At 46.4% G+C, this 27,952-nt stretch overlaps 1 protein-coding gene across 2 annotated transcripts in view; it reads right to left on the bottom strand.

The window, feature by feature from the left end:
- Positions 1–9,433: 9,433 nt before the first annotated feature.
- Not11 (CCR4-NOT transcription complex subunit 11) overlaps positions 9,434–27,952 on the bottom strand; it is a 36,929-nt gene continuing 18,410 nt past the window's right edge. For both annotated transcript variants that reach the window (XM_077646499.1, XM_077646500.1), the window contains exons 9-13: positions 21,212–21,421; positions 19,763–19,842; positions 17,087–17,156; positions 16,536–16,691; positions 9,434–9,695 (exon numbers count right to left, since the gene is read on the bottom strand). In XM_077646499.1, the coding sequence (XP_077502625.1) occupies positions 9,558–9,695; positions 16,536–16,691; positions 17,087–17,156; positions 19,763–19,842; positions 21,212–21,421 (654 nt within the window). In that variant the 3' untranslated portion in view covers positions 9,434–9,557. The remainder of the gene's footprint in view (positions 9,696–16,535; positions 16,692–17,086; positions 17,157–19,762; positions 19,843–21,211; positions 21,422–27,952) is intronic.

The following is a 27,952-nucleotide window of genomic DNA, read 5'->3' as shown; positions in this document are numbered from 1 at the left end:
GCAGTGCCACGTATCTAACCCGCTCATGAGCTTGTAGCTCAGTCGTCGTTGCCGGTTTCTTAATGGTTATCATTTTTTGCAGGCCTTCAGCGACAGATGCCAGGAGTTCCCTATCAAGCATGTAACATCAAGCATGTAACGTAGTTCGTGCAGCAGAATGGCTTCGTCACTGCATCACCACAGAGGCCAGGTCACATTTTCTGAAGGTTTCACTTGATGACACCAATGAAACCAGCATGGCAAAAGAATGTATAGCAGTAAAGGTGAACATGGAAGAGCAAAAATAGCAAGGGGGGCACTGAACCTGATACATATGTAACAATGACGGTCTATGAAGCTATATGCAGCAGTGCGAAGGAATGTGTTACTTCACTCTAACACTAAGTACGACTCTTTCCACAGAGAAACATTTTTCACCCTGTTCATGTGGCACATAGAAATCAGTATTGTGCTTCTGGTTATGGTTCATGTTTAACGTCCCAATGCAACTCAGGCTATGGGAAGCCGCAGTGGAGGGCTCCGGAAAATTTTAGACCGCCTGAGCTTCCTTTACGTGCACTGGCATCGCACAGCACACAGGCCTCTAGCATTTCACCTTCATCGAAATGCGACCGCCGCAGCCAGGATCGAAACCGCGCCTTTCGGATCAGCAGCCGAGCACCATAACCACTGAGCCACCGCAGTGGCTGTGTTTCTGATTAATTATGATCAATTATATTTTCATTCGTATACCAAAACTATATATATACTTAATTTTGAACTACTTTATGTAGAGTAAAAGGTTGTTAACTTCAACAGTTTACCTTACGTGCCGATTATCACATTGTAAGGTGCACTGACATAATTGAATTGGGTGCTTTCAGGATGTCTGTCCGCTTTCTCTTCATTAGGAAGCAAAAAAGAAACAATCCAACTTCTGAGCTTTTAAGTGAACTGTGAGCACATCGCTTAGTGCTGGGACAAATAAAGCATTCACGAATTAGTTTTAGTTAATTGGCAATGAAAACGATTCTTACATCGACTTGAATCCATCTCTAGCACATCATTTGTTTTTACTCTTGGAACAGTGTTGTTGTGATACCAAGCATGAACAATGCTTATGAATGAAGTACGAATGAGCATAAAAAGGATGCTTGAAGGTTAATGCTGACTGTATATTGCTGCAGAACTGACACACGGGCTAGTTGGTCTTTATCATCAGACGGGTCACATCCGGTACCAGGACTGTCGTCTCCCATTTATCTCTATTTACAATGCCTTGCCCTGTGTCATCTGTGGCTTCAAAAGGCCAGCAAATTTCCAAAGGCCTGTCACTGTCTGCAGCTCATGTTTGACTGCTGTCTTTCTGGTTTTTACCCTGCCTTGGAATGTGGGTGTGCAGCTAATAATGTTTTGTTGTTCTGCTGTCTCTTAACATTTGTGCTATCATTTTTCTTTAATAGGTGACTGTGCTATCCTTAAATAGGGGGTTGATGCAGGAGGTAACAAGAACACAGCATGGCACAGGCACAGGCTAGAAATAAGTATTCTCTGAAACAAGCATACATGTGGGGAGCAGTGTTACCTTTTCCACATCAACTGAAAATAAGCATCAAATGCAAAGCACTGTTAAGCACATGAATCATATCTTTTTTTTTAGAAAGTTCAAAGCAAATGACAGCAATGTAATAAAAATAATTTATTCCTGCACGTGAATAGTACATGAGTTCGCTGCATCACCCAAACTGCAACATCTCGACAGGGTATAGTACCTGGCAATCAGTACAAGTGGTGTAACACAAATCAGTTGCATGAAAGATGCACAAATCATACTACAAACATGCAGATAGGTTTTCAGTGAACTTTTTCAGTATGCAGAGAAAATCCCAGTGAGGTGCTGCATCTGCATTTGTGAATGCGACTTGAGCAGCATCAGACCATTTTGTATGGAATGCAGTTCCTACAAACACAGACGAAATAAAATGTGCCGGAATCTGAAAGGTCATGTAAAAACATAAGCCAGGCATGCAAAATGAGCACAGATAATCACTTTCAAAATTAACGCCTCCATGTTGTACAGTAGCCCTGGTATGGCTTTGGTAAGTTTGTCTTGGAAATGTTAACACACCGGAATGCATAAAATGTGCTCATTTTGTTACATAGCGATTTCATACGGCAGGAAATAAACTATATCATTCAGACCTTTAAAACTGTTCCGACTCTCAATTTGCACATACGAGGTAGTAGCGTGGTATAGTGGTCCGGTCACCAAAGACGACGACATGCCCCAGCACACCTGCCAAGCGTGGACAGATTTGATTTTTCGTGGCTGCACAGTGGAATGGCGGCAGCATGCTGTCCCACTCGCATCTCACTGAGCGGGTCCTGTCAAATATATTTTGTGGAGACCCGACGACTTGTGTCGGTACTTCTCCACAAATTTGGTGACTCCGGACTTCCACTTCTTCGCACTCTGCTCCTGACCTGCGCTTGCCTCAAACGCTTAGCTAGGCCTACCGCTGCCCAGAGCTCGAGACCCCGGCTGCTTTTGCCTGCCTGCCTTCCATCGTGCAAGCCATGGCCATGGATTCCTTCGCTCGTGTACCGACTCCATTGCCTCTTACGCCACCTCCTCACGAGCCCATGGTCTTTGCCCTCAAGCTCCCCAACTTCTGGTCATTAGACTCAAAACTTTGGTTCCTGACCATCAAGGCACCATGTCACTTTGCAGATGACCATGTTCGACCACGTCATAGGTGCGCTCACGCCTACAACTGCTGCGGTTGTTCGCGACGACCTATGTTCTCCACCTGCCAATCGCCCTTATGACCATCTTAAGGCGACGCTCATCCAGTGCACTTCTGAAACAGAGCAACGTCATCTGCAGCAGCTCCTTACCTCGGAATCGCAAGCCTACCAAGCTGCTGCGTCGTATGAATGCCCTGGCTGGAAATGTGGCTACTGCACACGACAGCGCACCCCTGCGGGACCTCCTCCTGCAGCGGCTGCCTCTGCAGGTGCGCATGATCCTGAGCATGCCTTCGTCTCAGATCCTGGAATCTCTGGTTGATGGGGGTTTAGTGTCCCAAAGCGACTTGGGCTATGAGGGATGCTGTAGTGAAGGGCTCTAAAAATTTCAACCATTTGGGGTTCTTTAACGTGAACTCGCATCGCACAGTACACGGGCCTCTACAATTTTGCCTCCATCGAAATTTGACCGCCATGGCTGGGATTGAACCTGCGGCTTTCAGGTCAGTAGCCGAGCAATGTAACCACTTAGCCACCGCGGTGGCCCTTGGAGTATAATTAGTGCCTGAAGGGATATATGACTTGGAAAGTCCACAAGTCTTCGAAAGAATTTCTAATAAAACAAAACATCTTGCAGCAAAAGGTTTCGGATGATATTCTGAACGACATGAATGTCTGGCTATCATTGTGTTTTCAAAATTGCTGTTTATAATTTTTGTTTGAAGCAATTCTCTTCTAGTAAATGTGCACGAGGCAAGAAAGTAGCAAATTTTTGTGTGCACTGACATCACACAGCACATGTAATTTTTCTTCCATCAAAATGTGGCCTGGATTTGATCGAGCGGCCTTGGGCTCGGCAGCCAAACGCCACAGCCACTAAGGTGGGTGGCTTTGTTCACATCCACTACAGTACTCTCAGGATGAAACCTCTGTGTTTGCATGGTGCTTAATTTTGCCCAGAGAGCTGCCTCAGAAGAAAACAGGGTGATCCTTTGAAAGCAAGTGCACAGCTGGTGCTATTATGCTCCTTACTCAACTGCAACCATGCACAGGCCAGAAGTGCAGGAGGGCCTCCAAAGTGTGACAGAATCTGGCAGTCATCCCCGTGTTTCAGTGTGAGCATCAGCTTCAATAATGTGGAATCTCTAGCTGTAAAGTGATTCTCTCTGCCAGTGTACAAGCAGATGGTGTTAATAGCACACTACCCGGTACTAACAATAGCCATGTCACAACAGCAGGATGGCCTCCAAAGAATTTGGTAAGCGCACTGAACAGAATCTGTGATGCCACTCTTATGTCCTGTCTTCAGATGCTTCTGCCCAGGTCTTTTTATAAACAGGTTCATTATTTAGCCATGAGTGCGTCCATTTCTGTCACTGCTCCCAATGTGATCATGAAATAGCTGGAAGGTAGAGCAGTCACTTGGTTAATCCCATCACCCAAGGTTTTTGTGCGCTACACCAATGACTCTTCCACATCAGAAAGGCGTAACTACCAGCATTCACAACACATCCGAATAGCATCGAAAAGCCACCCAGTTCACAGTAGAAGGAGAAGTGAATAGACAGTTCTTTTTTGAAAAACCTTTTGATGCCGCACTCTCATTTAGTGTCTACAGGATGTGTGCCCACACACGGTCTCTAAAAAGAAAGCAGTTTCCACTCCTCTTCCCTCGAGTAAATACAGGCACATGGCCAGAAGATATGAAAGGTGACAAGAAAAATGTCTGCAAAGATCTTTGCGCAAGAGGCTACTCAAAGCCATCATAAACTCACCGGAACGGCAGCTGCCAGGCTCTTTGCAATGAAAAGTGGTAGAGCAAGAAACTTGTGAACACTTCATGTACTTAGCAGCGAGTTATTGGCCCACATCTCACGGTCTTGGGATACTGAGGTACCAAACTTGAATGTACAAAAGCTGATGGCATGCCAACAGACACACATTCGGGCATGATTTAGAGTATACTGTGCACAAAATTTGATCAAGTATACATTGGTCAAATGGAAAAAAACAGTGCCAAGGCTGATACACCACTGCTAAGGTACTTTTGAGTGAGTTGGCTCATACGTGTAAATCGGGACAGTTCCTGTATGAGTTAGTCTGAGTAGCACTCTTCTATCAGACTTACCTTGCCATGTCTACAAAAACAGGTCCTCAAATGCGCTTGCTGAAAAACACTGAAGCCAAAGGCCGTGATAGACTTGGTCAAGCAATACATATTAAAGAAGGAAAAGAACCTGCAGTGCCGGACGTATCTGGAATCTCGGATTAATTGAACCACCAGGAACACCAAAGTCTCGGCAACGGCGCCTTTTTGCATGCTTGTGCCCGACGTCTATGACACATGCTTAGCCACAAATTGCTACTCGTTTTCATCATGCACTACTTCACGTGAACAAGGCCCCCTCGATACATTAAAGGTGCGGGCGGAGGCTTCACACACAGACCACAGACTTTTTGGGGAAAGAGGACTGTACAGCTAACGCAGTAAAAACAGAAAACCGCCCGCGTCAGCATGCAGCGGCAATGACCCTCCTTCACAAGCCGTCTTGCAAGATGCACACTTTAGTCTGCCTGACACAGTGGATGTAGAACTGTGTCATGCCTTAACAGTTTATAAGAAATTCTCGGTTTTTTGCTGTGTCCTGCAGAAAAATAGTGGTGACAGATGAGGAGCTGCAATTAATGTGTGGTGCACTCTGCTACGCAGTACTAATCGAAATTTATTCCGCACATATAATATGCTAATGATAACAAATATATGTCGCTAAATTTAGTCAGCGAGGCACTATGAAATTCCTTTCCAAATGCCTTAATGGTAGCTGTGGGAGTGTCTTCTACGCCGTTCGCCTGCTGAGCAAGAGGCCACGCGGAAAAATTCCCAGCCTCCCTACATCTTCGCGCAGCCGCCTTGCCAGCTTCTACTTCGTTCAACTGCTGACCATGAGGACGCAAGATGAAATTCCGGCCGCGGTGAAAGTGTTGCGACAGATGCCGAAGAAAAAAAGACGCCGGTGTGCAATGTGATGTCAGGTACCTCAGGTGATATAAATTAATCCCGAGCCCTCCACTACGGCATACCTTTCTCCCTTTTTCCATTTCTTTCCCTCTCCCCTTCCCAAGTCGCGGATATGTTGGCAAGCGAACACACACTCGTGCGCTGTGTTTCCTCAATAAAGGCTACCGCTGTAAACGTTTTGGAATTCAATGAAGATTTATCAACGAAGGCAGGCGCGCACAGGAGATTAATCTACAACTTCTGGCTATAATTTCGCGCAGACAAAGGAGTCAAAATGAAAGTCTCAATCGCGACCATGAAAACGCGGAGAAGCACTTATTTCTGGTAAATTACCTTTTCTTTGTGGCCGTTCATCTAAATCTTCGATACTAACTCAAGTTTGAATTCTCGATGCACTCTAATTTCCCGAATTGTTTAAGAGGGTAATGGCAACAGAAGATTGCATGTTGCTCAGGTTTTCCCCATTAACTTTAATTGCCAAATTTTCCTAATCGAACCTCTTGAATACCTCTCGCAAACACGTAATTAACAACAGGGGCGAGACTGTCACCCTGCCTGGCACCCTTCGTGATACATTTTTGTAACTCTTCCTATGCAAGAGTATGATAGCGTTCTGCAGTCCCTCTATATATTTTCTACCATCTTTACATACGCCTCTTCCACACCATAGTTACGCAATGCCTGTGTAACTGCTGATATTTCTACTGAACTAAATGCTTTTAAGCATAAAATGCATTTAATTCCCATTCTCGGCAAATCAAGGTGAACATCGTCCGGAAATCGTGGCTAACCTGAAGAACGTGAGAGCGAAGATAAAACCGAACATACATTTTTTTCAAACCCGCCGTAGTGGCTCAGTGGATAGGACGCTCGGCTACTCGATCAGCCAGAGTTTCTGGGTTTGAACCCGGCCACAGCGGCCGCGTTTCGATGGAGTCGAAATGCAAAGGCACCTGTGTGCTGTGCAATGTCAGTGCACATTAAAGATCCCCAGGTGATGGAAATTATTCCCGAGCACTCCAATATCCACTACCGCACCTTTCTTTTTCTTCTCTCACTCCCACCTTCCTCCCTTCCCTGACAGCGCCGGTGGCCACCGAGATGCGAGACAATTGCTGCGCCATTTCCTTTCCAAAAACCTATGTTCATTTTTTTTTTCGAAACATTCCGCAGCTTTTTCCGAATGGTATCCACTAGAAATTAAACTACATTACTTAAGCCCAGTGCAGAATTCGAACCAGTGGCAGCACAAACACAGAAGCTTATTTGTCTCTTGATGCCTCTGACCGCTTGGCCATTTCCGCAACCCTTTTGTCATCTTTGTTTCATGGAAGAAAACAACCTCCCAAACCCACACCATGCCTTACTCGACTGGGTTGCATTCTGCCATCCTGTCAAATTCTCACGCCATCATTACGGCACCACATGCCCGCACATCAGAATGCTGGGAGCCTTCTAGTACGAAGAACCTTTTATTAGGTTCTTTGTAAAATAGACCTGTCCACCTAAGGAATTCATCAACAATGTTTTCGTGCTTCAATACTGCAAACAAAAATAATGACACACTTTATCAATATTTTCACCACGTCAATCTGAATGAGAACAACTTGCCCGGCCTCATCTGTCTCCAGCAACAAACGTGCGATATAGATGAATTTGGATACTACAGCCTTAAATGGCACAGGCTTGATGCCAGATTATGAAATCCAATGCCAAAAGCTGCATATGGGAAGGAAGGACCTTCACAAATATCTTGCACAGCTCATACATCAGGATGCCCGATGGTACGTTTCAACAGTACTCAACTGGTTCATTTAAAGGGACTATGCAAAAAAATTCAAAGTCGCTTGTAAATGTTTCTTATGTTTAGAAATGATGCTAATGAGCATTCACAGCAAGCATAAGTCTTCGGAACTGAGCCGGCAATTTATTATCAATTAAAAAAAAAAACGTGTTTTTTAAATTCGCGGGCCGATTGGTGTGCTCGTAGTGACCGATTTTAGAACTAAAATCGTGGAAGAAAGACGTCGCTGTACCATGACGTTGCCAGGCCACCACATGCTGTCATTCGCTGGAGCCACGGCAGCCACGTCGTCACGGGCACACTTCCGGTAGCCGTGAAAATCGTCTGCTCGTGCCGCCGCGTGACCCTCTCGGGCAAGCGCGGGCCAGGGCATTGCCTTCGCGCATATGGTTTCAATTTTCCTCTGCCGCCTCCTTCTGTCGGGAGTTCCGGAGCCACTCGCACGGCTCTTCGTGGGCACGCATAGGGCTCGATGCCCATCACGGCCGTAAGAGCGAGCAGTCGCGCCTCGAGGTCCGGGATTATTACTGCTAACTACAACAGACGACAAGCAAAGAAACCCGACGCGCGCTGCAATCCAGGAAGGCGAAGAGAGACCGGAGAGATGCCGCCACGCCGCCGACGCTGCTTCTGGGGGGCTAGGAGCGACAACCGGAAGTTGCAAAGCGAACGTCATCTGATGACGTATTCAAAGGCGGGGCCCAGTCCCAGACCCATTTTCTTTATTTTTGTCTGGTGCTCCGAGTGTACGAGTTGAGGGGGAGAGGAGGAGCGTAATTTTTAATCGTCTATATCTTCGTTGTTATTGATGCTAGCTTAAAAATCCTTGCGTTGGGGTGACGAGTGATGAAATGCCTATCTCTCGTCTACTTTACGTAATCTCAATTAATTTATTGCATAGTCCCTTTAAGAGCTTCTCGGAATTAGTCCGGTAATAGAAAGCAGCGCTAAAAACCTCTAACAAGGCAGGCACTAGGCAAGGCGAAAGTTTCGTAAAACTTGTTACTTAAACATTCCAGGCCAAAAGGTTTCTGGCCCTGCAGAGAAAAATGGCAGTTTTGACATCTAGGCCCCTCTATTACTGCATGCTCCTCATCCTCAAGGAAATATTTTATGAAGTGGCTGAAATCTTCGCAGATCTACTTTTCACTACCCCCATGGAGCTGCACATAACAGTCAAAGAAGGCTTCAAGAATACCAATGGTGTCACTAATTGTTCCCTCCATATTGAATTTTCAATACCTCCTCTGAAACAGCATCCTAGATTTCGTCACTAAACATCAGGCGACATGGTTGTTCATCATAGAACCTACACGTTCGAGGCCTAATTACGAAGTCTACCCGATATTTTCTGTGGCAAACCCTTGCAACTGCTATGCTTTGTTGAGGTCAAAATATGCTACTGGGAATATTTGTACCTCATGCCTCTCATAGCATGACCAATTTTAGTGACAAATATAACAAACCATTTAATTATTTCTACCTTGGCAGGTCAAGAGAATCTTAGGGCTACATGTCATAAAAAAGACGCAACACCACCTGAACTACAAGGAAGTGCAAATGGGGGGGGAGGGGAGGAATGGGGCAGCTACATTTGCAGTTTTCTTAGAAATTCAGTATTTTTTTTCGCGCAGCAAAAACACGGGTGGGGTGGAGGTGCTATTGGTCTAGTGTAGCTTCTTGCTTCCTTACTGATTTCATTTAGAGTGATATAACATGATGCAGTCGCACTTTACAGAGGCAAATTAAGATAAGCCCACAAGGTCCTCTCGAAGTAAAAAAAAAAAAAAGTTCCAACAGTAGAATACTGTCACGCCATTCTGAGGCACTTGCCTTGAGATTCATTTAACTATTTTTGTAACAACTCAATGAAAACACAGAAGGCAAATAAACAAAAAAATTTATTTTCAGCAATAGCACAATTCATTCACCTCGTGAAATTTGCAATAGCATAGTACTAAGCCATATTGTGCAGAACTGCTAAGCTTACCAGGTGAATCCACAGAGCTATTTTGCACTGGCTTGAGATGGCGATGATGGCCCTTGTTCTGCTGTATCAAGCTGTTTGAGAAGACGAAATAGAGCAGCTGCTTCCCTGATTCGGCTGAACTCTATGCAAAAGGCCTGGACTTCAATGAAGAGATCCTGCAAGAAAGGCCACTTTTCTCAGCTATCAAGCATGTTTGGCATGATAACATTTACTGTCCAAACTAATATGTACTGCTTGCAGCTGGTTTTCTATTCATCTCCACTAAATCAATAGGTTAATAAAAATCTCGTGCAAAAGCGAACAAGGGGAAGTTAGAATGCTCTTTATCTTCTCGTCAGTTCCCTATCTGCGCTGCAATAATATGTACAGTTGGGATCAGAGAATTTTAACCCTGATTGTATGTGTGCACAAAGCCTTTGCATCTCCCTTTCACAAGTGCAGGGAATGCTGAGAAGCATGTCCGAATAACAGATGTTATGTGAAAAACGAAATGTCATGCAGCTGACATACCAGTAAAACATATGGCATGAAGCAGCACCTCAAGAACCAGCCAAGAAGCATACGCAAGGTAAATGGGCCTTACGTATACCTTGTGGCGTTCCACTGTACCACCTGAATAAACTTCTGGTGGTCCAGATGTAATGCTAAAGAAACACAAGTAATATAACCTTATCAACATATAAATTTAAAACACCACTAAGAACATTAGAAACTGAGCAAACACTGCCCTAAAACTGAAATCCGAGATTAGAGCACGACAATACATGTTTTTATGCTTTGTAAGATTGGCCTTCGCCTTTGGAATCTTCAGAGGCTGGCGCTTAACGAAGAAGATGACGAGAAGCGCCTAACGCTCGGTCTCTCGTGCGTGCTCTGGACTGAATGCTGCCTCTGGTCTGTGCCTGGACGGTACCGCTGGTTGTTCGCGACGCTGTGCTTTGGAAGACGTTTCTTATTACAAGTGGCGGAGGTGCCAACGATCCCCTCGCCCTGGAGCTTCGCACCCACGCATTGCCTACCGCCTCTGCAATGCCTGAGACCGTCACCCAAAACGCTTCACCACTTCGGTCGGCTGTCTTCTGTTCCGGCACCGCGTGCCAGCGTGACCCAGCCATCTTCAGCGGCACAGATAACACGGATGTGGAGGATTGGTTGGCCTCCTATGAACGCGTAAGCGCATACAATAAGTGGGACGATACCGTCAAGCTCACCAACGTTATCTTTTATTTCAGCGACGTAGCCAATCTCTGGTTTCGAAACCACGAGGCTGACATCTCAAGCTCGACAGCTCTAAAAACCAGCCTGACAGAAGTCTTTGGCCGTTCCGCAGTGCGTAAGCTTCGCGCCGAGCAACGCTTGCGAAGTTGGGCCCAGCAAACCGGTGAAAACTTCACCAGTTATATAGAAGATGTCGTCGACCTCTGCAAGTGTGTCAACCCTGCTATGAGCGAGGCCGACAAGATCGGACATATTATGAAAGGCATTGAGGATGATGCCTTCCAGATGCTCATCGCCAAAGATCCCCAGACTGTCTTCGGTGTCATCGGCTACTGCCAAAGCTTCGATGAGCTGTGCAAACAGCGCCTTTCTACCCGGCATGCAGGCTTTCAGGAGGCCACACTTTCCAGCTTGGCTCTCCCAGGGGACGGTACTCTGGACCAACCGTCGCTCCTCCAGCGCATCCAGCAGTTTGTACGTGAGGAAGTCGCACGCCAGCTATCTTTGTCTACCTGCCCGCCTACGTCTGCGCCGTCGCTCACTCCCAACCTACAGCATGCTATCAAGGAGCAGGTCGCTGAAGTCCTGCCATCTCCTCCTCAGCCACCTCTGATCGCGGCTCCTCTGATGTACGCCGATGCCGTGGTGCTGTCGTGGCCCTCACCTGCTGCCCCTGTCTACAGGCCACCTACCCGGCAGTTACAACCCCAGTGACTTGCAACCCCACGTTACCGTCCGGGTGCCCGCCCCCGATCACAGCTGAAGCCACTCAACTCCTGGCGCACACAAGGCAACCGCCCTATTTGCTACGCCTGTGGTGTCGCTGGCCACGTGGCTCGTTTGTGTCGCAGTCGTGACCACCGTCCTTACGATTATAGGCGTGAGCCGACGTACGACCTTCCACCATCGTCCTCGCCTGCATCAAACGAGCCGCCTCCAGATTCTTCTTCTCCCAGGTACCATCCCCGCTCCCACCGCTCGCCGTCTCCTGCCCACCGTTCCCGTTCTCCGATGCTCCGCCGCCAACCAGCCGTCCACGCGGAAAACTAACGGCCGCAGTTCCGGAGGCAAGAACTGCGTCGCCAGCGACTAAGTCAAGACCTGTTTCTGTGCCTGCCAATATTATTACCGTGCTCGTTTAGGGAGTCGCCGTTGAAGCACTTGTTGAAACTGGTGCAGCCGTTTCCGCTCTCATTCACACCCTCTGTTGCAGACTCAAAAAAGTGACGACGCCCCTTCCTCCCGTATCTCTCCGCACGGCCAGCGCTCGGGACATTCGACCGTTAGCCGCCTGCACCGCCTGCCTGCTCATCGGGAACGTTTCCTACACAATTGAGTTCGTCGTCCTCGTCCACTCCTCTCACGACGTTATCCTTGGTTGGGACTTCCTCTCCTCACATCACGCCGTTATTGACTGCGCCCGTGCTCAGCTTGACTTGTCGCCCTACAGTGACACCCCTTTGGACGTAACCGGTGCTGCTGTCGCTTCTGTGGTTGTCTCAGAGGACACAGACGTTTCGCCTTTCTCTTCAGTGCTGGTGCCTCTTTCTTGTGCTGCTCTCCCAGATGCAACTGTCATTTATACCCCCTCTTTACGATGTGCTCACCAGAAATCTGTTTTGCTTCCTCATGCCGTGCTAACAATTGTTCGTGGCTCCAGCGCTATTTATGTGGCCAACCCGTTTTCCTGCCCTACCACTTTACTCTGTGGCCAATCGCTTGGTAGTGTCGCCTTTCTCGATCCCGCCTCAGCATACCCCCTCGTCGATAGCACGGCCGGCCTTCACGTCAGCGCCATTACGCCTGTTCTCATCACAAATCAGTCGTCTGTCGATATTTTTCACCATTCCGTCAACGCCGCCCTGACCCAACGAGACCAGCTTGTCGCCGTTCTGCAGCGTTTTCAAGCTTCGTTTGACTACCAGCAACCTTCCTTGGGCCGCACCACCACCGTTACCCACTGTATTGACACTGGAACCCATGCCCCTTTGCGCCAACGTCCGTACCGCATGTCAGCCGCTGAGCACCGCATCATTGACGAGCAGGTGACCGACATGCTCAAGCGTCACGTGATACAGCCGTCGCACAGCCCGTGGGCATCGCCAGTGGTCCTGGTCAAGAAAAATGACGGTTCCATCCGGTTCTATGTGGACTACCATCGTCTGAACAAGATTACACGCAAGGACGTTTACCCTCTTCCCCGTATCGACGATGCCCTCGACTGCCTGCAGGGCTCCAAGTTCTTTTCTTCATTGGACTTGCGCTCCGGTTACTGGCAGGTGCCGATGGTGGAGGCCGATCGCCCAAAAACTGCATTCGTCACACCCGACAGGCTCTATGAATTTAATGTCATGCCCTTCGGCATCTGCAATGTACCCGCCACATTCGAGCGCATGATGGACAAGGTACTCTGAGGGCTCAAATGGCACACATGCCTTTGTTACCTAGACGACGTTGTGATCTTTTCCCCGGACTTTTCGTCCCACCTCCAGCATCTTGAGACTGTTCTTCGCTGCCTGGCCGACGCTGGCCTCTAACTCAATTTGAAAAAGTGCCGCTTCAGAGCTCGGCAGCTCACTATTCTCGGACATGTCATGTCGAAGGATGGCGTTCTCCCGGACCTGGCCAAGTTGCGAGCTGTGGCTGAATTTCCAAAGCCCACTTCTGTAAAAGACCTCCGCAGCTTTGTCGGCCTCTGCTCCTACTTCCGCCACTTTGTCCACAATTTCACCACTATCATCGACCCCCTGACCAAGCTCCTTTCCACCCACGACCTTTCGGCCTGGTCGCCAACCTGTGATGAAGCGTTTACGACACTCTGTCGCCTCCTGACCACTCCACCAATCCTGCGCCACTTCGACCCTCATTCTCCGACGGAACTCCACACCAATGCCAGCGGCGTCGGCCTCGGTGCAGTACTCGCTCAGCGCAAGCAAGGCTTTGACGAATACGTTGTCACTTACGCTAGCCGGACACTCACAAAAGCTGAAGCCAACTATTCTGTCACCGAGAAGGAGTGTTTAGCCATCCTTTGGGCGATCGTCAAATTTCGCCCCTACCTGTACGGGCGCCCTTTTGACGTTGCCATTGATCACCACGCTCTCTGCTGGTTGTCCTCTTTGAAAGATCCCTCTGGTCGACTGGCGCGCTGGGCTCTGCAACTCCAAGAGTACGACATTCGTGTTATCTGTCGTTCCGGCCGCAAACATGCTGATGCTGATGCCCCTCACATTCCCCTGTATCATCTGAGGCAGTGCCTTGTATATCCGCCCTGCCTTCTTTCACGTTTGAGTCCGCTGATATGGCTTCCGAGCAACGCAAAGACCCGTGGATCACTTGCCTCTTAGATCTCCTATCTTGCCAATCGTCTCGACCTCCTTCCCGTGGTCTCCGTCGTCAGTCCCACCATTTCGCCACCTGAGACGAGCTTCTTTACTGCCACAACTATCTCCCGGATGGTTGCAAGTGGCTTCTCGTCATTCCGACTTATCTGCGCTCCTTCATTTGCTCTTCCTACCATGATGATCCCCAGTGTGCCCATGCCGGATTCTTGAAGACTTTCACTCGTCTATGACAGCGGTACTACTGGCGTGGGATGGCCCGTTATGTCTGCCAGTTCGTTCAGGCCTGCACCGCATGCTAGCGACACAAACATCCACCTCGTCGACCCGCTGTTCCTATGCAGCCGCTGCCTTGCCCAACGCAGCCCTTCGAGCGTGTTGGCATCGACCTCTACGGCCCTCTTCCCAGCACATCAACTGGGAACCGCTGGATCATCGTTGCCATTGACCACCTTACACGCTACGCTGAAACGTCACCTTTACCATCCGCTACAGCCCACGACATTGCATCCTTCATTCTCCATCGCATCATTCTTCGCCATGATGCGCCCAAAGAGCTGCTCAGTGATAGAGGTCCGGTCTTCCTCACAGAAGTTGTAGAAGCTCTCCTTCAGGAATGCAATGCCGTTCACTGCACCAGCTCCGCCTACCGTCCCCAGACAAATGGCATGGTTGAGCGTTTTAACTGCACCCTCAGCGACATGCTGGCCATGTATGTTGCTTCCGACCATTGTAACTGGGACCGCGTTCTGCCTTTTGTCACATACGCTTATAACTCGCTGCTCAAGCCACCACTGGATTCTCTCAGTACTTTCTCCAGTACGGCTGCGAGCCTTCTTGCACAATGGACACCATTCTACCTTACCGCCCTGATGCTTCCGAATTTACAACTCTTTCTCAAGCCGCAACTTATGCCAAAGAATGCAGACAGCTTGCCCGGTCCTTCACTTCTCACGCCCAGCAGCAGCAGAAAAGCACCCGTGATCCCCCTGCACTTCCTCCCGCTTACCTTCCAGACTCTTTGGTCTGGCTCTGAATACCCTCCTCAGGTCCCGGCCTTTCCTCCAAACTTGTTAACAAGTACCAGGGACCCTACCGTATTCTTCAGCAGACATCCCCCGTCAATTACCTCATCGAACCCCTTACGCCATCCCCTGATCATCGTCGCCAAGGCCGCGCCACTGTCCACACGACCCGCCTCAAACCATACTACGACCCTGCCGGTGTCACATCGCCCTAGGCCGCCAGGATGGCGCCCTTTCACCCGGGGCGAATTGTAAGACTGGCCTTCGGTTTTGGAATCTTCAGAGGCTGGCACTTAACGAAGAAGACGACAAGAAGCGCCGAACGCTCCGAAGCTCGAGCGCCGAGCACTCGGTCCCTCGTGCGTGCTCTGGACTGAACGCTGCCTCCGGTCTGTGCCTGGACGGTACCGCTGGTTGTTCGCGACGCTGTGCTTTGGAAGACGTTTCTTATTACAGCTTGTTAAACCACATCACTGTACGTGCTTCTTCACACGAATTAGGTATGCAGAACAACAGTGCCTACCAACCAACTAGGGTAAAATTCTGGCAACACTGAATCATTGGAGAGATTAAGCAAAGCGCTAATGTGAGGACCAGCTGCACTAGCACAGTGGCAGGTGTGCGCCTGCACCTGGCCCCTTGGGGCCATCTGCACATGTGTACTTAGTGCTCCACAATAAAGCACGCATGCACAGACGACACCTCACAGAACACGATTGCGGTCGTAGAATACACCAGTGGCAACAAGCAATTTTTATTGAAAAAATGATAAAAAAAGCTCAACTTTTTTAATAATGACTGAAGGAAGAAATGCACTGAACGTACATAGGTGCCCCCCCTTCCCGTTTTCAAACTGCCCCTTCAAAGAATTGCCCAAAAACCTGCGCCTGGATTACAATATGCCAAAATTATCTATCAAAAAGCACCTTTAAGTGTATACTGAAAAAAAAGAGACAAATAAAAAGCAAAATGCAAATTGCTATTCTGCTAATGGTCCTGTGTAAATCTTGGAGCGCACTAGACAATAAATTTCAGAGAAAAATTGCTTGGCAATGAATTGAGACAGCTCATCTGCATTGTTCTATCAAAGCATTTTGCCCAGATGATAGGAAACATTAAGTAAAATAAGACAGCACATGTGAACATTGTAATGAGCAAGCAAGAAACCCAGCTCTGTTAATGCGCACTGATGTGTTTAACAGTTACAAATGCTCGTCCTTTCTGCAACAGGTACCCACTGGTGCAGTATGCCTAACAGTAAACTAATGCACAAGCCCATCAAGCTTACCTAAACATCACATATAGGTATCCATACTTATGATACTCTGCTGTGGTGACATACACATGGATCAATGCAGTAACTGCCTGTTTTACATAAAAAAGGCACAACGCTTTCAGCTCAATCACCTACCTGTACATTAATTATCTTGTTTCGGATGAGAGACTGGAGGAACACACACACCAAACGAACCAGTCTGTTTTGCATGTAGCGGTCCTTGATGGTCTCACAAGTTGAGATGCAGTTAGAGATGTAGAGATGTACAAACTCTGTAGGGAGCTCCACAGCCTGCAAGAGTACCAATGCTTTCAAACCGTTACAGGCTTGCAAAAAAGAGAAGGCAGTTCACATCACAATAAGATTATAAGAGGCCTTACAATGTTGTTCACACGTGCTGCCAGCCACACAAGACTGGATAGTCTACATTACGTGGTAATCAACCATAAGATATTACATGAGCAGAAAAGAAAGCCTGCTATACTATACTACTCATGACTACAGAACACCTTTGCCTGTGGTAAATACATCTAGACAACTAAAACTTCAATCAACAGCCAGTTCCATACACTTCACTATTGTCAGACCTGTTCGAAATGCCTATTTTTCCAAAACGCAATGGAGGAACCTAGCAATCAGATTTAAGGCTAGTAGTTAGAAGCTGGATATTATTAGTCACTACTCACAGTTGTCAGCCTGTTCACAACTTCCATAGAGTGCAGTGACATTTCCATGTTCACCAAGACTGAGAAATACCTGAAATGCAAACAGTGCCTTAAAAAGACAAGTAATAAAATGCGTAACTTCTCAGTATTATTAGGCAGATACAATACAATTGGTACTGTAATGAAAGCCCTCCAGATCTCCGAAGGGCAAAAGCAACTCCCATCTTCACTCCTGCATAGTTTTGGACCACCAAGGGTGCCAATTAACTCCACTGCATCAGCAAACCTGAAGGCCTGAACACTTTGATCAAGACTGGGTGCATAATATACTTATGGCCCTTCATTTCCTGGTTTAATATTATCTGGAATTTAGGGCGGCAATTTTTTAGCTCAAATCTGGGTACATATTGGGTTATTCAGCAAAAAGTTCTATAATTCGATTTTTCTTGGGCCATTTCTTTGCAGCAAGAAAACATTTACTATTAGTGCTCGTATTTGTGCAGAACATAAAATGCTAAATTTGTTTTACTAATTATTTTCATAAACACTATGAAATCTAAGGTGCACTGAAAAAAACTGTTTACCAGTTTTTTTTTTATTTACGTCAGTCATTCTGCTGCGCACGTTACCATCTCCTGCACAGTGCTTCTGAGTCTGCAGAAGACCTGCCTGGCTTTGTGAACAGCGAAAACATCCGTTCAACATCACAGCGACCATTTGAAAGGGGGATGTGGCAAATAAAATGGCCAAATGTAAAAATTTTCGACTTTTCAATTAGTTTGTTTGACAACCCTTGGGTCTTTATGACAAAAAATAACAGTGAAATATGCTGTAGAAATGCAGAAAACGATTCTTTTTTACATGCGGTTGTCAAAAATTGTGAGCGACTTGCACTTCTGAAGGTTCCGGTGCAGCACTAAATCCGCGGATTTCTGGTGACGGGGCACCCCCATCTTATTATTACCATAAAGAGAGCGATCAGAAGATCAGAGCTTCCATCAGTTGCAATGCCGCATTTACCTGACCAAAAAATAAAAGCATATGAGTTGATAAACGAGGGACTAAACTTTACATAATAAAAGAATTTTAGTGCTAAGACGTACTACATAGAGGCAGACAATAAACAGCTTGTGAAACTTTTAAAGCCTTTACATAAAAAATGAGAGCTCAAACTGTGTCAGTGACACATCTGTTTGTTTCTATGAGGCTGAGAAGAAATTCCTTTCACGCCTGCTATGATAAGACTTTTTGGTTGAATTTTTTTATTGTCTTGCAAGCGTGCGCATGCGCAAGGGTTTTGGGAGGGTATATATGTCAGTTGCTTTCACCTCATTAAACAGTTGTGAGTAAGTGCCCGTGTTGTCTTCTTTCTTTTGTGTAGTATGTCTTGGTGCTAAAATCCTTTTACAATGCCTGGAAATGAACTAGCACAGCAGCTAACTCTTTTTATAGAATAAACTTTAGGGTTGATTTTCTCAGCTTTCACTTTTTCTGCGATTGCGATCACTCATCCCTTCGGCATTTTTGCAACAAGTGCCAGTAAAGGATCCTGCTTTTTGTGCATGCATCCCGAGACACTGAGGAGTGCAATAAAGCTCTCAATATTTCTATGTACACAAAGAATAGTTTTTTAAAGTTATTTATGTAAGGAACATTGCCATGTAAATATGCATGCCAGAGTTTAACTTTCATTTGCACAAGTACTGGGCATCTAAATAAAAAAAATTAATAGCTTTATTGCTCAGAACAGGGCTTTGCGAACATGCTGACAAAAAACTTGTGCACTTTCTCCTTAATTATTGCATGGCCACTCGATCTCCTATAGGAGCGGCCTGCTGAGTCACGGATCGGACAACAGGCAGTGTGCGACACCGCAGTTTGTGTGGGCAGCGCTTGTTAGAACAATGCCAGTAAAACATCTGGCTGGCACCTGTGTAGAGATTTAAAATAATCAATTAACTGAAAATTCCAGTTTGGAATAAGCACAAGATATCCGATAATTTTTGTGCAGTGTCTACAACTTTCTGCTTTTCGGGGTGAAATAGAGTATAACCTGAAAATGAAGGGTCCTGAATATACTATTGTGCAGACAAACACTACATTTCACAGCTTTATGCAAGAGGCAGTGGCAAAATACTACATCAGGGTGTCCAACTCCTGTTCTGGTGAGGGATCATGTTTTGATCTCCAGTTACTGAACTCTTTAGTGTGACTGAACCTCTTTAGCATAGCCTCACTGGTCTTTTGAGTTCTTCCTTAGAGCAGGCAGCACCCAGTGATTGCTTCTGGTCACTGTCACTTCCATTGATACTCACTATGCACGATTTTTTTTAAATCGCGGATGCGCAACCTCCATGCCATTAGTGAAAATGGTGCAACAAACCCAGCTTGATATTATTTCAGTAGAAATCAAGAGGATGAAACAGACTTGGGCAGAACATGTAATGCAGAGGAAAGATAACTGATGGTCTGTTAAAGGGACACTAAGAACAAACTGAAGTTGGCCGATATCAATTATTCTGTTCTAATGACATGGATCTCTGAGGGGGTCGTTATAGCTGGCGCAGGGCAGTGTTAAGTGGGAGCCAGTGGCAGAGGCCTTCATCTTACAATAACTTAACCTGGCTAATGGTGATGATGACATGTAGAAAGAACATAAGTAACCAAGCACCAAATTTGTCAAACTGCAGTCCTTACTCTGTAATCTGGCTTGACTGCATCAGCTTCAGCAGGACCTCTATTGCAACCAGTGGGTTATTCTCCACCAGCTCAGGCAACTGAAAAAGGTGATTCATGCTGATTTTTTTCTCTGTAATAATAACCATCAGCAAAAAGAAGTACTGACAGCTCAGGACAGCACGCATTCCCTACTTCCATATTATTCCTGGAAGCTGTGCAACACAATGTTCTAGGAGGAAATGTCCAGATGCCCCACAAGAAAAATGGAGCACGTTTCTGTGAAAAAAAAAACTGTGCTGCTTTGCCCACACTGCTGATAAGGTGAACATTAAGAGCATAGTACCAGTCAGCCGGATGTGCCATGTGCTCCCAAGCTGTATACACGTGCATCCACTGCTAGACCTTGCAGTGATTCAAGTTTTAAAGCGAAAGCTTTACTGGCCACGAACTTGCGATTTCGCTGTGGCGGTGCTCCGAGGAGGCACAGAGACAGACCCTGAGCCATTGCCTAGCAACCGCTGCAGCTGGGCGGACGCCGTGCGCTCGCCGCGCCATCTGGCATGACGTCACACTGCGCGCCTCGCTGCGGAGCCGTCCTTACCCGCCCTTACGCACTTCACCGCTAACCAACATATTCGATGATGGCATCTATGGGAGCCACTGAAACCCCCGCACACTCACTGAATAAAAAAAAAAAAAACCTGTGCCGAGGCTGGGAAACGAACCAGGGCCTTTGGTGCTTGAGGCGGAGACGCTAGCACTCCGCCACGACGGCTCAAGGTTTAATCATGAATAAAGGCGCAGCTAGTGAATGCACGGGTTTCATATATAAACTCTTTCTATCCAGAAGTCGCCGCGCTTTTGCTACGTATATTCTGGCCCAACAGAGCTAGGCCATCAGCATTTTTTTTTTTCTCCACTTTCGTGCTCAGTTTTATTTTTGGGCCCCTGTGCCTCGGCAACAGCAGTGACCTGACATTCTAATATTACAAGACAAGAATGTTGAATATATTAAAAAACAGTACGAGCCCAACTCTGCTTCCTAGAAAGTTGAATTAAAACTTACAAAACTATGAACATTCCACTTGTAGAGTTGTTCCAAAGCAACATACAAACTAGCCGTTCTAAAAGGTGGCAAATATTCTTCCCACCTACTAGCTCTGTCAGCTGCCTACAATCAAACACTAATAACAAAATGACTGCGAATCTTTGTGAATCTTAGTGTTTACATGGCTGAACCCGACAACATTAAAAAGTTGGTTGCTTTAACCTTAAAGACCAGCCTTTAGGCCACTGTTAGCAATAAGTCGACCAAGCTAGCTTTAACACATGTTGCACCATTAGGCAATAACAGCTGATGGCAGCAATCAATGTGAAATAATACAGAAGCTATACGGCTGCCAATAGCCTCACTATACTTTTAACAGAAGCTCTGCATGTCTCTTTCGTTTTAATGCAATGACACACCTTGGCTGGTGAAAGACCAATGTGGTAAACAAGCTTTGGGTCTGCAGCCAGTTCATCCAGTAGCTGCTGCTGCTGTGGCTGCGTGAGGGTACTCTTGAAGGCACGTGCCATGAGGCGCTTCGCTTCGGGACCTGCTGTGTCACTCTGGCAAATTGTGGGCTCCCACAATAATGAGTAGTCCCCATGTTCAAATGGCGTGATCCATGTCAACTGAAAACAAAAGCAGTGGTTTAATCTATCAAGTGCGAAAAAGAGAGCCTAGCTGGCAGCACACTACCTTTAGCAATATCAGTGTAACATTTCAGCACAAGGAATTATTAATAGCATCCTCAGTCATCTCACAATGAAGGTGGCCCAAAAAGCAGGGTGCGTGATCTTTGCTATGACCGAGCATGGACCAAGGATGATTTTGTGGACAAAGTGCACCTACCAGCACTTGCAAGGGGTACCACCTCAGCATACTGTTTCATTACCATGGTTTGGCTAGGAGGAGATGCACATGCCAAGTCTAGTCCACCCATTATTACCTTTGTCAGTGCTGCGGCAAGAGCTGTGCACATGAGAGTTCTAGTCTTTTTTTTTTTTAACAAATATAGCATGGTTTGGCTAGGAGGAGATGCACATGCCAAGTCTAGTCCACCCATTATTACCTTTGTCAGTGCTGCGGAAAGAGCTGTGCACATGAGAGTTCTAGTCTTTTTTTTTTTTTTAACAAATATAGGTTTGGCAGGTCGCACACCAACAGCTGCATGTGCAGTGCAGTAACCACAGACAGCCGCGTTATTGCGGTTTATCATTTCGTGGCACAGTCTAGCCGCGCGTATACGCACCAAGCGATATGAGTGTGCACTTTTCCTTTCCTCTGCTTCCCTTCCTTTTCGTGGCTATAAAAGCTTTGCTTCGATTGCAATACACGTTCTTCTGATGCCTAAACTTCACTCGTGTGGTTCATGGATTGGGGCACACGCTTGGCGTGAGCTTACAATGTAACAGTACATATACCATTGACAAACAGCAGTTTATATAGAATACATGAAAGATACAGATCAGGGCAAATCGCCGTCACAACAAAAAGAAGGAACAAAGAAGCAGAGCATAACCGTACATGTGCGAATTGAAACAAAGTGGATCTGTTGACGCAAGCACAAAGTACAGAAAAAAAAAAATTGCAAGTCATACTGCTGAAGCAAAGGCATCATTTGAAGATAGCGATACAACATCGCCGGGCAACCTGTTCCACTCACTGACCGTCTTAGGAAAAAATGACATCCTAAAAAGCTCCGTTCTGCATCTATATTCTTTAATCTTAAGTGGGTGATCGCGCCTGCCAGAAGTGTACTCCGGTGGCCTTATGTAGCTATCACGATTGAGGCCGGTTTTAGAATGATATATATTGTGCAAAAATTTTAATCTGAATGTTTTTGTACGATTTTGAAGTGTATTCCAGCCTAATGTTTCCTTTGCTTGGGATGCGCTAAAATACCGAGTATAGTTTTGAACCACGAAACAGGCTGCTAAGCTTTGTACTCTTTCTAGTTTCTTTATGTCTCTCGCAGTCCACGGGTCCCAGATAGTACAAGCATATTCCAGTATTGGTCTTATGTTAGTCTTGTAAAGCAGGTTCCTTGTTTCTAAAGGAAAGCACTTCGCATTTCTACGTAGCATAGCAAGAACTCTATACGCCTTAGCAATTATATAGTTAACATGACGGTGCCAGCATAGTTGAGGGGTCAAGTACACCCCAAGGTATTTATATTCGCACACGGATGCAAGATTTGTCCCGTTAATGCTATATGTATATACATTTGGTGACCTTTGTCTCGTGAAGCACATCTGCACAGTTTTATCAAGATTTATACTCATGCCCCATTTATCACACCACTCTGCAACCTTGTCTAAATCCTTCTGTAGTTCATTGCACGAGTTGGACAGACTTGTAGCACAGGGAGTGCTGTGCTGTCACCCATTAGGCATTCAGAGTGGGCCGCACTGATTGTGCCTGCGTTGAAAAAAGATGGCACTGTAAGAATTTGTGATGATTTCAAAGTCACTTAAAGCCCACTTTACGTATTAGAGCAATATCTACTGCCTTAATTGATGATGTATTTGCTTGCCTGAACAGAGGGACGTATTTCAGCACTGTAGACTTAGATGATGCAAATAATCAAATTATGTTGGATGAAGAATCGCGGAAGTTTTGCGTAATCAACACGCACTGTGGACTGTTTTGTTATAATTGATTGCCATTTGGCATCGCTTCAGCACTTTCCATTTTCCAGCAGCAAATCGAGACTGTCCTGCAGGGCTTACCGGGAGTTCAGGCTTATCTCTATAACCTTTTAATATCAGAAAAAAATGGAACGTGGCAAGGACTTACGGCTCGTGCTAAGATTCAGAGAACGCGGCGTAGACTTGCGACTCGACAAATGCAAGTTCTGTCTAGAGTCAGTCACCTATCTAGGAAACCAAATCGATCGAGAAGGTCTGCATCCAATGCAAAAAAATGCGGAAGCAATCTTGAAGGATGCAAAACCATAGAATTTGGGTGAACTGCGTTCATTTTTAGGAATGCTAGCATATTATTTAAATTTTATGCCTAACATATCATCTGTGCTGGCACCGCAGTACCAGTTGTAACATTCGTGGTGGAAATGGAGACCCACGCAGCAAGCGGAATTTGTAATTGCAAAAGCGTTGCATGCTGAAGGCAGATGCTGGAGGCATTTCGACTCCGAAAAACCACTAAGGCTAGAATTCTATGCATCACCAAATGGTATTGGAGCAGTGCTATTTCACACAGACGGACGTGTGAACATGCCCATTAGGTTTCGTTCTCGGAAAAAAAATGAAATGCAGAGCAAAATTGTTCTCAACTTGAGCGAGAGGCCCTTGATCTTGAGTTAGATGCGATTAAATTTCGGGACTACCTTGTAAGTCACGAATTCACCTTCATCACCAACCACCAGCCGCTCCTGGGCCTCCTGAAGTCGGACTGACCTACACCACCGCTGGCTGCTGCTCACATCCAGCGTTGGGTCTTATATCTGGGAGGATTTCACTACAGGCTACAATACTCCCCCGGCAAGTTGCTCATCAATTCCAATGCACTGAGCCGGTTGCCCCAAGAGACGACAGAACCAGAGACCGAAGGTGAGCTTGCCGATTACCTCTTAGCATTGGAAACCTTCACAGCTGAGACTATTTCATTGATGGAGTTAAATGGCAAACAGCAGTCGACCCTTTGATGCCAAAACTGTAAGACGTGTTGTGCAGCTGGCCAGCAAATAAGGAAGAACTGCAATCGGATATGAAACCATTTTCCAGCCAGCGAGTGGAGTGGTCCTAGCATGATTTGTTGTACTGAGGTCGAAAAGTGGTGATTGCAGAAAAATTGCATGTACGGGTGTTGGACCACTTGCATGAAACACACCAGGGTTCCTCTGCCATGAAGGCGGTTGTTTGCCAGGTCCTCCTTCTGGTGACCGGGCCTTGATAGCGAAATCGAACGGCTATCAGATTCCTGTAAATGTTTCATACAAAACCTGCCTATGCCCGCAGCTACACCGTGCCGGAACTGGCCAAAGACAGAGGAGAGCTGGGAAAGAGTGCACAATGACTTTGCTGGGCCAGTCTCGGGTACAATAATCCTCATGCTCGTGGACGCTCACAGCAACCAGCTTTTAGTATAGCGTTTGTGTTTCTTCCGTACCCAACACGCAATGCAGCTGTGTACGCTAAATCCAAAGCGCAAACGACGCTTTTAGTTGAGTGTTTGCCGACCATTTCACAATAACAGCTCAGTGGATATACAACACCGGGGTTCAACCATGTTTGGATAAGTACCTAGTGCCACCATGCATCAAAATACAAATCTGAGGCCGATTTGATCCAATCCAAACCAAGCCACACCTTAGCGCTGTCTGTTGTTAGGCTTACAGGCTTGAAAATACTGCTATCTCAGAAGCACGGTCAAGTTATCACATATAATATAGTGCCCGAGTGAGATAACCAAAAGTGGAAGCAAATGACGTCATTCACTGCCAATATGAGCGCCGAATAACGCGGTGACGAGGTGTTTTGGAACTGAAGCGGGTGGGCAAGGTGCGGCCATGTTGTCTCCGCAAGCCCCTCAAAGATGCTATGCTATTTCCAGAAAATTGCATGTGCACGCAAAATGCCAACCTCCCTTTAGCATTCTGTGCATGCACACTCTACATATGCTATTTCAATGTGTATGCAAAGGTTTTGCGTATGCTATGCTAAAACTGTCTAGTAAGCGGATCGAGGGTACACTATACCAAATCTGTCTAGTAAGTGGATTGAGGCCATTCATTCCCTTGAAGCGAGCAAGTACCTCCACTATGATCAGCTGCTTGCGGAATATATTCTGCAGATTTGGTATTCCCAGTGTAGCGAACCATGACGGCCGTGCGTGATGCCACACAGGTAGATCATTGACCAAGCGCCGATGAAGATGAGGCACCGGTGAAAGACGAAGTTTCGCCGCGCTGCACGAGATCGCTTGGTTTTTGGACTGGCCGTTGGCGCTGCCCGCCGTCCTGCTCGCCGTTTTGTGTCGCCCGCCGTGAACTCTTCCCCTGACCTATTTGTGTACAAACCCCCTTTCATTCTAGCACTATCCTAATTAATAATGGCACACAATTCACCAGCGATGAGTGCGCGACATTTGTGAAGAGGAATAATATAACACACATGCGTACACCTGTGTACCACCCACAATCAAATGGGCTAGTGGAAAGGGCAGTCTGCACAATTAAAAACGGCCTCAGGTGAATGAACAATGGAATACTAGAAGACAATCTAGATCATCTTCTTTTTAGCTACAGAAGGACTCTCCCGAGTTCCGGAAAGTGTCCTTCTGAACTGTTTTTGGGCTACCGTACCCGATTCCACTTGGTCACATTACTTCATCCCATTCATGCAGGATCCATGCAAATGGAGGAGTGGATGCTGCCAGCTGATGTTGCCGTTTACCCCCCTAATTTACGGTTTGGGAGAGAAGTGCACACCGGAAAGAATGACATCTGAGTCCGGCGCTCGAATGGTCGCATCGATAACCTTAATGGGCCCATACGGCGGCATATTCATCAGGTGTGTTCAACACAGTCAAGCTCAATGCAAGTTGAATCGGTTACGGAGCACGATGGAGTAACTGAGCCACCCCCGCGGAAGATATTGTCACCAGTGCAGCTACCAGTACAAGGACCGCCACAAGATACCACTCCTGTGAAGTTCCACTAAGTCGTTCGAAGTGTCAGCGTAGACCCCACAGCGTTTACACTACTAAGGGAAGAGAAATGTAACCATAGACAGCCGCACTGTCGTGGCTTATCGTTTCGTGGCAGTATAGCCGCACGTATAAGCACCAAGCGATATGAGTGCGTACTTTCCCTTCCCTCATCTTCCCTTCCTTTTCGTGGCTACAAAAGCTTTGCTTCAACTGAAATAAATGTTCTTCTGATGCCTACACTTCACTTATGTGGTTCATGGACTGGGGCACAGGCTTGGTGTGAGCTTACGATGCAGCATGCAGGGATTTACTAACCTGCTCAAACCTGTTTATAAGCTGTGCAACATGAACCCAATTTGAATGCCATTACAGGCCCTGTGAATTAACGTTCGTGCTCACCCACACAAAGTGCGAAGCCTGGCAAGCCGACAGTTAATATGTCATATGCCTTTTGAACAAAAGCTTTATATCCCTGCTGTCATCATACAAGGTAAAACATTAGCTTATTTTTTTTTTTTCAAGACGTGTTGGAATTAGCTTTTACTGACAACTTTCCTTCATCGAATATTTGAAAGGGCCACACCATAGCAAACAAAACAAAAACACCTTTGAAAAGTTGCTTACTCTCAGCTCCTTCCTTGCAAGAGACACCACTCCTGCAAAGTTCCACTAAGCCGTTCGAAGCGTCAGTGCAGACCCACTGGTCCACGAAACTTCAGAAAACAAGCAGTGTTTGCTTCTGAACCATTGCCGCAACAGTCAATCTGGCATGCCTGCCTCATCCACAGTGCCTGCCATGGTTGCTACCCAGCATGCGACTGACAAATAAGGAGTCTATAAAAAATTGCTCAGCATGTACCCCGTTCACTGAGAACAGCTGGTGCACATCAATGCGAGTGATTGGGGTTGCTATCAGAAAAATATGGCACGGCAGAAGACGTACTAGACACCACACCAACTGATATGAACAGTGCAAACAGATACCAAATTCACCTTGAAGCACTCCAATTTCACTTAGACTGAGTTCGGTAAGCACCCACTGGCCCTTCATATGGATTCAGCAGACCCACATATGCATTACTGCTTTTGTAAGAACTATTAACTACATATCAATTCTCGCAATCTAATGCTTTCCCACACTGAATTTTACAACCCAAGCGTTTTTCTCACACATGCCATTTTTAATTTTTCTTTGCTGTTCCTCAAAATGCCAGTCTCAAGCTACCCTACTGCTAATTAAAAACTGAACAACCCTGTACTTTCCTTGCTCGTACATTGCAGGGCATAACAGTGTTGGATGTTGCCTCTGATGTGTGTTGCGATATACAGATGTTTTATACTGCTTCTAAAAAAAGAACCATGAACAACAGCATGTTAACCTAATAATAGCCATATCAGGGAAGTACTACAACCTTTGTCCATAAAGTTTCGAGGCTGATTTATTTTCTTCTCTAGAAATGATTCCCCAAAATAAATGTTGGTGCGTATGT

This window comes from Amblyomma americanum, chromosome 1, assembly GCF_052857255.1.
Source record: "Amblyomma americanum isolate KBUSLIRL-KWMA chromosome 1, ASM5285725v1, whole genome shotgun sequence".
Lineage (NCBI taxonomy): Eukaryota > Metazoa > Arthropoda > Arachnida > Ixodida > Ixodidae > Amblyomma > Amblyomma americanum.
This window is presented reverse-complemented; position numbering and strand designations above follow the sequence as displayed.